Here is a 12,024-nt window from a genome sequence, read left to right as displayed (position 1 = left end):
TCTATTCACGTGGCAATTTCTGAGCGGAAGCACCAAAAAGAGCACACGTAAAAAAAACTTTTTCCCCATGTTTTTTCCATGCCTGGTTTTCTCTAGTGCTCACTGTGAAACACTGGGTCATAGGTATAGGGCAGTGGTCTCCAAACAGCGGACCTCCAGCTGTTGCAAAACTACAACTCCCAGTATGCCCGGACAGCCGTTGGCTGTCCGGGCATTCTGGGAGTTGTAGTTTTGCAACAGCTGGAGGTCCACAATTTTGAGACCACTGGTATAGGGGGTTAGAGGAAGAAGATGCACACAGACCCTGCTGCCTGAGGCCCCATTCACACAGTAAAATCCACTCATAAATTTCGTTGCAGCAGAGCCCCATTGTTTTCCGTGCACATGACAGAATCTCCGTCGTGAAAACATCTGCCGTGAAAATTTGAATTCCGGACTCCGCAGAAAGAATGAACTCGTCAATTCTTCCTGCAGAATCCGCAGGGAAATGCATTGCCGTCTATGGAGACTTTTATGAAGAACACATGGTAGGTGATTTCGGTACTTTTTCATTGGTATCCAGGAGATTCTTTTGATGCCATTTGCCTAAAATTTGGCTTCCTGTACCAAAAAGGAGCACTGAATTATTAAGAAACCTTTGGCATCGCTTGGAGATTTCTAGCATTTTCAGTTTTTTGCAGAATCCTTTGTGATGTCATCACTGTTGCAATTTATGGTGTAATCGTGCTTGATGTGACAATAGCAAACCGCAGGGATTCTACTTCTCATGATGATATTTATGGGCGAAGCTGTGGCCAGTGGATATGATTTAGTATGTAAGGTAGTCTGTCAGATAGTTAAAGGGGTACTGCAGCCGAAATTAATTTATAAGTATAAGTAGCTGATCACGGGGTGTCCAACTGCTGGGACCACCCGCCATCTCCAGGACGAGACCCCGTGAGGATCGAGTGTCGTCACTGCACGCACTTCATCCATTCATTTCTATGGGAGCGCCGATGATTGTCGAGTCGGACCCCCTGTGATCAGCTACTTATCCCCTATCCTGTGGATAGCGGGAAAGTTAATTTCGGCTGCAGTACCCCTTTAAAGCGGTACTCCGGTGGAAAACAATTTTATTTATTTATTTTTTCTAATCAACTGGTGCCAGAAAGTTAAACAGATTTGTAAATTACTTCTATTAAAAAAATCTTCAAGGGGTACTCCTCTGGAAAACATTATTTTTTAAATCAACTGGTGCCAGAAAGTTAAACAGATTTGTACGCGACTTCTATTTAAAAATCTTAATCCTTCCAGTACTTATCACCTGCTGTATACTCCACAGGAAGTTCTTTTCTTTTTGAATTTCCTTTCTGTCTGCGCACACTGCTCTCTGCTGACACCTCTGTCCATTTCAGGAACTGTCCAGAGCAGGAGAGGTTTGCTATGGGGATTTTCTCCTACTCTGGACAGTTCCTAAAATGGACAGAGGTGTCAGCAGAGAGCACTGTGCACAGACAGAAAGGAAATTCAAAAAGAAAAGAACTTCCTCTGTAGTATACAGCAGCTGATAAGTACTGGAAGGATTAAGATTTTTAAATAGAAGTAATTTACAAATCTGTTTAACTTTCTGGCACCAGTTGATTTAAAAAATAATGTTTTCCAGAGGAGTACCCCTTGAAGATTTTTTAAATAGAAGGAATTTACAAATCTGTTTAACTTTCTGGCACCAGTTAATCTGAAAAAAAAAAATATTGTTTTCCACCAAAGTACCCCTTTAAAGGGGTACTGCAGCCGAAATTAACTTTCCCCCTATCCACAGAAACCATAGAAAACCTCTCCTGCTCTGAACAGTTCCACCAGAGTACCCTTTTAAGTCAGCCTGTCATCACTTTTATACAGCCTGAACCATGGGCAGCATGAAACGGGGTCAGGCTTCCATATTTAGGCCCATTCATTTCTGGGTGGATTACGCTAAAAGAATGAACATTCTTTCAGCAATTAGAATTTTTACGGCAGTTTACGGAATTTTTACAGAGTTTTCCTCCATGGAATTTCTGCTGTCCATCCCAATGAATAAAATGGTAGCTGCTGCCACGGAATTTTCTGAGTGGATGTTTTCGTCTGGATCGCGCTCACAAATTCGGTTGTGTGAATGGGCCCTAAGGCTAGGTTTACACTACAAAATTTTTAATTAGAATTTTGGTCGGAAATTCCAGTGCATCAGAATCCCATTGCCGGCTATGGTATTCCTCTGCAAAGTGCACAATACGGAATTGCAGCAGTAGACGTTCTGCTGCTTAAATTCCGCTGCCAAAACAATGGCCATTTTTCAGGCGGAATCCGCGCCGCAGACAATGCCGTCTATGGGGACAGCAATGTCTGCGAAGTACTAGTAGACATTGCTGACCAGCTTTACAGTAGAGACTCGATTAATAGATTTCTCCCTGTACCCAAATAGAGAGAGAGAATGCGAAAATAAAATGGGAATATTACGTATATGCAAATTTAGGGAATATATGATGAATATTCGTCCATATATTCGTGAAATATTGCGAATTCGAATATGGCCTATGCTGCTCAACACTATTGCTTATGTGACATCTTGAAGACACCATGGGGGAGATTTATTAAAACCTGTCCGGAGGTCCGAGTGGGAAGTGAGTTTTTTTTTTTTTTTTGGGGGGGGGGGGAGGGGGGAAGTTAAGGGTTTGCTGTTGGAGTATTATTATACTGTATTTGTATTTATATGCTAATTAAATAATAAAAATACTTTAAAATAAAAAAAATTTAAAAAAAACTGTCCGGAGGAAAAGTTGCTGAGTTGCCCATAGCAACCAATCAGATTTCAAAAATTTCAAAAATGAAAGAAGCGATCTGATTGGTTGCTATGTGTAACTCAGCAACTTTTCCTCTGGACGGGTTTTGATAAATCTCCCCCATTACAATAGACCCCTGGGTTTGCGGAAACCCCTTACCGGTGTCCTGGTAAAGGTGGTGGAGACCCCTGCTAGTCCTGAGCCTCATGTGGCAGGGGGCCCGGTCTCAACTGCAATTGCTGCGATCCCTATAGTTACCCCACTGATACAAACTAAGTAGTATTTCGGTTGTATAGGGCTGAACTAGAATACCAACCACAACCCATGGCTAAGAGTAGAGTTGTTCATCTTTTTTTATAGTCTATTGCAGTGGTCGCCAACCTGCGGACCTCCAGCTGTTGCAAAACTACAACTTCCAGCATGCCCGGACAGCCAACGGCTGTCCGGGCATGCTGGGAGTTGTAGTTTTGCTACATCTGGAGGTCCGCAGGTTGAAGACCACTGGTCTATTGTCTATTGCAATCCTGTTAATCAAATATATGAGGCAACCTTTGGGATTTGGAGAAGCTAAAGCGGAACTGAAAATGCAAAAATCCCTCATTAGTCATTGTCTGGATCTATATATACAACACTAGACTATCCGTTTATTGAATACAATCTATTCTTAGTTACATTAATTGACGTCAATGAGATCAGAAGGTGAAGTGAATTGAAGCTGAGTCTGACTTATCTTGACTCTGTGATTCGGTGACTTCCGAATTAAATCAACTTACTTTGAGCTAGTTTGCAATGTTTTGTGTGGTTATGTTCGGGGCCCCAACAACTAAATCATAGTGATGATCGGGCCACATTTGTGGTCAATATACACCTCAAAAGAACCTTCGTGTGGGCCTGTCTGGCCATTTACCTGGAATGTTTTTTCTCTATATGTATTGGAAATGTTTCTGGGTATCCTCTGACCTTTGAAGAGGTCATTCTATAGGGAGAGGGAGGATGAGCTCCCATTGTCTTCTCTATCTACTGGGGTCACCTGTCACTGTAATGCTGTACACGCAGTGTCCCAGTATTGTCTTCCAGATACGTCTAACTTTAATTTTTTTATATCCTACTGCTGATTCCAAATAGTCTCTTATATTAGGAGTGCATGGGTTAAAGGGGTACTCGCCCCTAGACATCTTATCTCCTATCCAAAGGATAAGGGGATAAGGTCCCCTGCGATCTCCCTCCTACACCAGGCATTCGTTTAGAGTGTTGGGTACACCTACAGAGGCTCGTGACGTCACAGCCATACCCCACATGTGACGTCATGGCCACGCCCCCTCAATGCAAGTCCATGGGAGGGGGCGTGATGGATGTCACGCCCCCTCCCATAGACTTGCTTTGAGGGGGCATGGCCGTGATGTCACGTGCGGAGTGTGACCATGACGTCATGAGCCTCCGCCTTGCATCGCCAGTCATCCGGCACACAGCAAAGTTCACTCCATGCACCGAATGTCTGGGGTGCCGCAGCCGAGAACACTGGGGTCCCCAACGGCGGGACCCCCGCGATCAGACATCTTATCCCCCATCCTTTGGATAGGGGATAAGCCGGAGTAGCCCTTTAAACATTCTGCTACCACTGGTGTATGGTGTCTGTAAGGATGCATGGAACATTGGTCACATGGCTCCCTCAGATTAGCAGAAACTGCTAAAATGTCTGAAGAAGGATTCAAATCCTCTCTCCCCAGAGGGTTGGAACTAACCAGTTTAGTCAGAGATAACTTAGGCTACAGAGCAGACACAACCCGTTTGTCTTCTACTAGGTCTCGTGAAAAGAACGAGCATTAGGCCTAGTACGGTTTCCTCAGTTTGAAGCTAAAGTCCCCTATGAATCAAGTAACCAAGCCTTTGTTTTTCAGCTCCAGTGCCTGTTGTGTATGTCCACCTATGGGTTGGTCATGGTGATTGTGGCACCGTCTGGTGTTCAGGAGGTTTTATCCCTGACTGTCTCCAGTCCACGCCAAGAGGGTTATCCAAGGTTTAAAGTTTGGGTTATAGCAGGGCACAGTCATTTACTGCCGATGGAAAAATAAATATTTATCCTTCGGAATTTGGTTTCCAAGTATATTAAAGGGGTACTCCGCCCCTAGACATCTTATCTCCTATCCAAAGGATAGGGGATAAGATGTCTGATTGCCGGGGTCCCGCTGCTGGGGACCCCGGGGATCGCTGCTGCAGCACCCCGCTATCATTACTGCGCAGAGAGAGATCGCTCTGCACGTAATGACGGGCAATACAGGGGCCGGAGCATCGTTACGTCACGGCTCCGCCCCTCGTGACGTCACGGCCCGCCCCCATCAATACAAGTCTATGGGAGGGGGCGTGGCGGACGTCACGCCCCCTGCCATAGACTTGCATTAAGGGGACGGGCCGTGATGTCATGAGGGGCGGAGCCATGATGTCACGCTGCTCCGGCCCCTGTATCGCCCGTCATTACGCACAGAGCGAACTCGCTCTGCGCAGTAAAGATAGCGGGGTGCCGCAGCGGCGAACCCCGGGGTCCCCAGCAGCGGGACCAGGGCGATCTAACATCTTATCCCCTATCCTGTGGATAGGGGATAAGATGCCAGGGGCGGAGTACAACTTTAAACAGGTCTGAGGGTAAAATTAAAGGAAGCCATATTGAGCCAAATTTACTATGACAAATGCACCAAAATGTTGGTGTAATCTGCGTAAAAATCATGACTTGGGGGAGATTTATCAAAACCTGTCCAGAGAAAAAGTTTCCCAGTTGCCCATAGCAACCAATCAGCTCGCTTCTTTCATTTTGAACAAGGCCTCTGCAAAATGAAAGAAGAGATCTGATTGGTTGCTATGGGCAACTGGGCAACTTTTCCTGTGGACAGGTTTTGATAAAACTCCCCCTATGTGTTTTGATACTTTATCCACTTTTGGCCTCATTCAATAGCAGTGTGGCATACCGAAAACGTGGCATGGCCTAAAGGTTCCTCTATGCTGCACCTGAAAGTTTGCCTTTGGGTTTCCAGTAATCACCCCTCATCCATCTTATTCTGTGTCTTCTCCAGTCATACATTCCTGTTAGCAGTTCTTTTCATCTTTAGGAATTTGCCAGATGTAGCTTATATGGTTAACAAAGTAGGGTATAGAATAAGGTTTAATAGACACATAGGGGGGTAATTATCAATTTTGCCTGTTGACCGTTTCTTTTTACCCTTTTTTTTCACTTTGGTTTTCGTGGACATGCGCCAAATTTATCACTTGGTGCAAGTTGTTAGTAATTTTGGCTCAAATGTTGAAATCAGCCGTTCACAGCGCCTTTTACACAGAACTTACCGCCACAGAGGACGCGTATTTTACCCTGTAGAGCAGCCATTTCGGAGTCCCTCCTGCAGTATATCAGCAAGCGACAGGAGTTATTTTCTTTTGTGGGGTTTATAGTCATCATGTGAAATGGATTTTATTTTCAACTTGAGTATTTTTTATATATATATATATATTTTTTTTTTACTTTAGTGCAGTGGTCTTCAACCTGCGGACCTCCAGATGTTGCAAAACTACAATTCCCAGCATGCCCGGACAGCCGTTGGCTGTCCGGGCATGCTGGGAGTTGTAGTTTTGCAACATCTGGAGGTCCGCAGATTGGAGACCACTGCTTTAGTGCTTACCTTTCCTGAACCTGTGTGGCCATGTCCAATGCTGGCTTAAAGGGGTACTCCGGTGAAAACCCTTTTTCTTTTAAATCAACTGGCTCCAGAAAGATAAACATATTTGTAAATTACTTCTATTAAAAAAATCTTAATCCTTCCTGTACTTATTAGCTGCTGAATACTACAGAGGAAATTCTTTTCTTTTTGGAATGCTCTCTGATGACATCACGAGCACAGTTCTCTCTGCTGACGTTATTATAATAATTACACTTTATTTATTGTTGTCCTTAGTGGGATTTGAACCCAAGTCCCCAGCACTGCAAGGCAGCAGTGCTAACCACTGATCCGCCATGCTGCCCTTAGCATACATCTGCTATGCATGGTTGCTAAAATGGACAGAGATGTCAGCAGAGAGCACTGTGCTCGTGATGTCATCAGTGTTCCAAAAAGAAAGGAATTTCCTCTGTAGCATTCAGCAGCTAATAAGTACTCGAAGGATTAAGATTTTTTAATAGAAGTAATTTACAAATATGTTTATCTCTCTGCCACCAGTTGATTTAAAAGAAAAAAAGTTTTCACCGGAGTACCCCTTTAACGGAGGGTGAAGGTTCCTCAGAGACAACTATGTCACAGGATAGTATTGAGCAGCCCTGGAGGCGTCGCTGCTTTCACAAACAAAAATGTTTTATGTATTTTGACGCCTTTACATTTTCTGACATTGCTAAGTGTGTTTTCCATGTGCAAAATTTCTTGGCGGAGATTTGCGCCAAAATTGCGCCAAAGATCGATTGGCGCAAATGATGAATTACTGACTAAAGTTAAAAACACACACAGGACCATGTGATTTTGGGAAAGCGGTAAAAATGACAGTGGAGAAGATGCGCCAAACTTTGGCGCAAAAAGACACTGCGCCAAAGTATTGCGCCAAAGTTACGTGAAAAAAAACACATAAATCCTTAAATAAATACCACCCATAGTACCTCCAAACTCTATGGAGAAAGACCAAAATGATGAGGTCTGTACTCAGGAATCACCGTCCCTCTCACACACAGTGAAGGGAGTGCATGCCAACCCACCAATCCATTCAGCAGAGAAAGTTTGGTCTTCCTTCTAGAGATTGTAGAGGTTCCTGAGGTCGGACCCTGTACCGGAACCCACCAGGACCAGACACTTCTCCTGTGAATAGGAGACATGGGGGTACTCCCTTGGGAAACATTTTTTTTAATCAACTGGTGCCAGAAAGTTAAAAAGATTTGTAAATTACTTCTATTTAAAAATCTTAACCCTTACAGTACTTATCAGCTGCTGTATGTACCACAGGAAGCTCTTTTCTTTTTGAATTTCCTTTCTGCCTGACCACAGTGCCCTCTGCTGACACCTCTGTCCATTTTAGGAACTGTCCAGAGCAGGAGAGGTTTGCTATGGGGATTTGCTCCTACTCTGGATGGTTCCTAAAATGGACAGAGGCAGAGAGCACTGTGGTCGGGCAGAAAGGAAATTCAAAACAAAAAGGACTTCCTGTGGAACATACAGCAGCTGATAAGTACTGGAAGGGTTAAGACTTCTAAATAGAAGTAGTTTACAAATCTGTTTAACTTTCTGGCACCAGTTGATTTAAAATTTTTTATTACAGTGGAGTACCCCTTTTAAGAATGAAGATGGCTTTTCTAAAGCAGAACACCTCATTATCATGGGCCGCAGACGACAAAAGGAAGGCCACCTAATGCATAAGCATATACAAAATGCAAATTGAGGCATGGGACTTTTTTACTTCCCTTTAATACTAATGTAGTGTGCTGTTGTTGGAAGACAACTTTTATTGACTTCTATGACTGCAACTTTTCCTTTGCCAACTTATTGCTTCATTGGGTCATAGACATTGTTGGAAATAGTATAGCCACACAATAGTCTTCTTTATAGCACAGGTCTAAGAAGGTCAATTGACTATTTAACATAAATGTCTTCTTTTTTTTCATTCCATTCTTTTGGAGCAGCGGGATGGTACAGATAGACGCTGATGGGGCGCTCAAAGGCTACAGCCGTTTCATGCGTAATATGCGTAGGGAAGAACAGCATAATTATGCATGAAACGGCTGTTGCCTCTCAGCTTCTATCCGTGCTATCTCACAGCTCCAAAACAATGGAATGAAGCAAAAGAAGACATTTATGTGGTTAGTGCTCTCCCTTTATCTTTCTTTCTTTTGTTGTATATGCTATTGGCTTGTGCTTAGGGAATGGAGCACCCGCTATGTCTAGTATAAACAGTTTGCCTCGACCACAGCTCCGCTCCACCCAATTGACTAAGTGTCCGTATTTATCGGCGTATAACATGCATTTTTTAGGCTATAATTTTTAGCCTAAAGTCTATATGCGATAAGCCGCTGCAGTTCAATGATTTAAAGCGGGTACTTTAAATCAATGAACTGCAGCGGCTTTTGCAGGTCCAGAGACCAGCCGTCGCTGCCCGCTTCTGTGCCCCTGCCTATCCTGGGGTCCAGAGACTGCCAGCGCCGCTGTCTCATTACCTCCCCCATCCCCCTGTTTTTCTGAACCCGCAGAAGCCCCCAGGAAAGGCAGGGGGAGAGAGGCCATCGCTGCCCGCTTCTCTCCCCCTGCCTTTCCTGGGATCTAGAGCCCTGCTGCCGCCGCTTCTCTCCCCCTGGCTGTCGGCGCCGCTGCCCCACTGCCTCCCCCATCCCCGGTTTTATGATTACCTGTTGCCGGGGTCGGGTCCGTGCTGCTTCTGGCTCCGGTGTGGTGTCTATGTGTCGTTGCTATGCGCTGCGAGGCGCAATGACGAGTGAAGCTACGTCACTCGTCATTGCGTAGCGCAGCGCATAGCAACGATGCATAGACGCCACACCGGAGCCAGAAGCAGCGCGGACCGGAGCCAGAAGCAGCGCGGACCCGACCCCGGCAACAGGTTATCATAAAGGCAATGGGGCAGCGGTGCCGATAGCCAGGGGGAGAGAAGCGGCGGCAGCAGGGCTCTAGACCCCAGGAAAGGCAGGGGGAGTGAAGCGGGCAGCGATGGACTCTCTCCCCCGCCTTTCCTGGGGGCTTCTGCGGGGTCAGAAACAGTGTATCGGGGTATACACATGCACACACACGCACCCTCATTTTACCAAGGATATTTGGGTAAAAAACTTTTTTTACCCAAATATCCTTGGTAAAATGAGGGTGCGTGTTATAGGCCGGTGCGTGGTATACCCCGATAAATACGGTATCTACTATGTGTCCTTAGTGTCCTCCTCTCTATTTTTCTATTACATGCTACTGACTGAGGTTGAAATTATCTGATGGTGACGTATTTGTATTTATCTTATAATAGCCAACATTTCTATAATGCCTAAAGAATACGCTTTGGTCATCTTGTCATGTATAGGAATATCTAGATAAATATTACAGTAATGAAGGACAGACGAACATGGCTGAAATGACGGCAGGCGGTACACCGTTTTCGCGAAAAATAAAAAAAATGCAAGAGTTCTTTGGCCTACAAGTTACTGGGAAACTGGATTACTCAACCCTGGCCGTGATGAAGAAACCACGCTGTGGGATGCCAGATGTGGCCTACTACCACGTCTTCCCAGGAGAGCCAAAGTGGAAAAAGACTACATTAACTTACAGGTGACTATTTTAAGTGAGTGCAAGCTTATATACTGTTCATATTGTCCTGCCATCAGTTCCTAACCGTTGTCTTTTTCTGCACATGCTAATCCCATTGCCTGGGCAAGCCTAGTCTACAAACACAACACCTTCACCATTGTCCAAATACTATCTGCCAAGAAAACCAATGTATCACCACCAAATTCTCTAGGCAGAAGAGACAATTCAAAAACATGAGCAAGTGCAAAATCAGATCTAAAATAAGGCAAAGTCAACCACCACCCAACCAACATGCCCCGCTGGGCACCCAACGGGTGCCCAGTGGGGCATGTTGGTTGGGTGGTGGTTGACTTTGCCTTATTTTAGATGTGATTTCGCACTTTTCTTCCATTTTACCTTGTTCTAAATTGTTTTGTAATACAGATCTGCTATTCTTACATGGGTATCACCTCTGACTGAGAGTACGAAACTTGGGTAACCTCTGCACCCCATCTATTCCGATACAATTGCGCAGGGAACATTCTTAATGGGGAGGGGCTTACTTTAGGCCCAGCCCCTTCTACTGAGGGGAGGGAAGTTGAGTTTAGTCTGGGTCAGTTTCCCTAGCTGAAAGTTAAGTATGGAATCCAGTGCAACCTCTCCTTTTAGAAAGCCCAGGACCGCTTATGGCTAAAGACCTCCTGCTGAAAAGCTGTCTCATCCTGGGGATTCATCCTAGTCCCCTGTGAAAAAAACACACAAAAAAAAATGGAACAAAAATTTCTGCAAAAATCACAGAAAAGAGAGCATGCTTAATGGTTACTTGTACAAGGGCAGGTTAAACACCTATTCCCACCATAACGTAGACCACTCACATTGCTCCCCTTTATAGCATTGTTGGTCTGCATCATAGAGGGAATAGGTGTTTAAAGGGGTACTCCTGTGGAAAAAAAAAATTTTTAATAAACCAACTGGACAGATTTGTAAATTACTTCTATTTAAAAATCTTAATCCTTCCAGCACTTATCAGCTACTGTATACTACAGAGGAAGTTCTTTTCTTTTTGAATTTCTTTTCTGTCTGACCACAGTGCTCTCTGCTGACACCTCTGTCCATGTCAGGAACTGTCCAGCGTACAAGCAAGTCCTCATAGCAAATCTCTCCTGCTCTGGACAGTTCCTGATACGGACAGAGGTGGCAGCAGAGAGCACTGTGGTCAGATAGAAAAGAACAACACAACTTCCTCTGGAGCATGCAGCAGACGATAAGTACTGGAAGGATTAAGATTTTTAAATAGAAGTAATTTACAAATCTGTATAACTTTCTGGCACCAGTTGGTTTTAAAAATTTTCCACCGGAGTACCCCTTTAACTTGCCTTGGTATCAGTAACGAGTAAGTATAGTCTCCTTCTAAGTAAAAAAAAAAAAAAGAGATAAAAAGTGGATTATTCAGAGAGCCTGTGAACTGCAGAGAAGTGGGACCAGTGACCATAGCGTTCCCTGGGACCTTTCTGGGCATCAGGCGAGCCTAGGAGCCATGTGAGGAGCTGCACCCTACAGTTGGCACTGCAGCTCCAGAGGGAGTAGATGACTTTTGGGATTCACTGGAAGTCAACAAGTTGCACAATACATCTTAGAAGAGATACGTAGGAATCGTATTCTACTTTAGTTCAAAAAGTGTGACCCGTGACGCAGCCATACCTGTTTGTAAAGAGACTGTGCAAATTTACTTTTCGGAAATTTGGGACTTTCATGCAAAAATGTTATTGCTGCAATTGCTGCTATTTTGCAACTGAGGTTCTTGTACAAGCATTTCTGAGAAAACCTGCAAAAAAGGAACTTATTTTCTACAGAAATACATTGCCAATATATTCAAACACAAGGATAAGCTGAACGAGTTTTACTATAAAGAAGCTCTATTCTACATGTGGTGTATAAAATGGTGGTTGACCTTCAGTTGTCTTTGATGACCACTAATTGTTCCCTTCCTTTTT

At 44.3% G+C, this 12,024-nt stretch overlaps 1 protein-coding gene across 15 annotated transcripts in view; it reads left to right on the top strand.

Moving 5' to 3' along the window:
- Positions 1-12,024, top strand: part of MMP20 (matrix metallopeptidase 20) — a 109,161-nt gene that overhangs the window by 81,460 nt on the left and 15,677 nt on the right. For 9 of the 15 annotated variants that reach the window (XM_056561563.1, XM_056561562.1, XM_056561567.1 and 6 more), the window contains one exon: positions 9,828-10,072. In XM_056561563.1, the coding sequence (XP_056417538.1) occupies positions 9,828-10,072 (245 nt within the window). The other 6 variants (XM_056561565.1, XM_056561572.1, XM_056561569.1 and 3 more) reach the window with 6 other exon arrangements.

The sequence above is a fragment of the Hyla sarda genome, chromosome 2 (genome assembly GCF_029499605.1).
Source record: "Hyla sarda isolate aHylSar1 chromosome 2, aHylSar1.hap1, whole genome shotgun sequence".
NCBI classification, from domain to species: Eukaryota; Metazoa; Chordata; class Amphibia; order Anura; family Hylidae; genus Hyla; species Hyla sarda.
The sequence above is the reverse complement of the archived record's forward strand: the minus strand, read 5'-3'. Positions and strand labels throughout refer to the sequence as shown.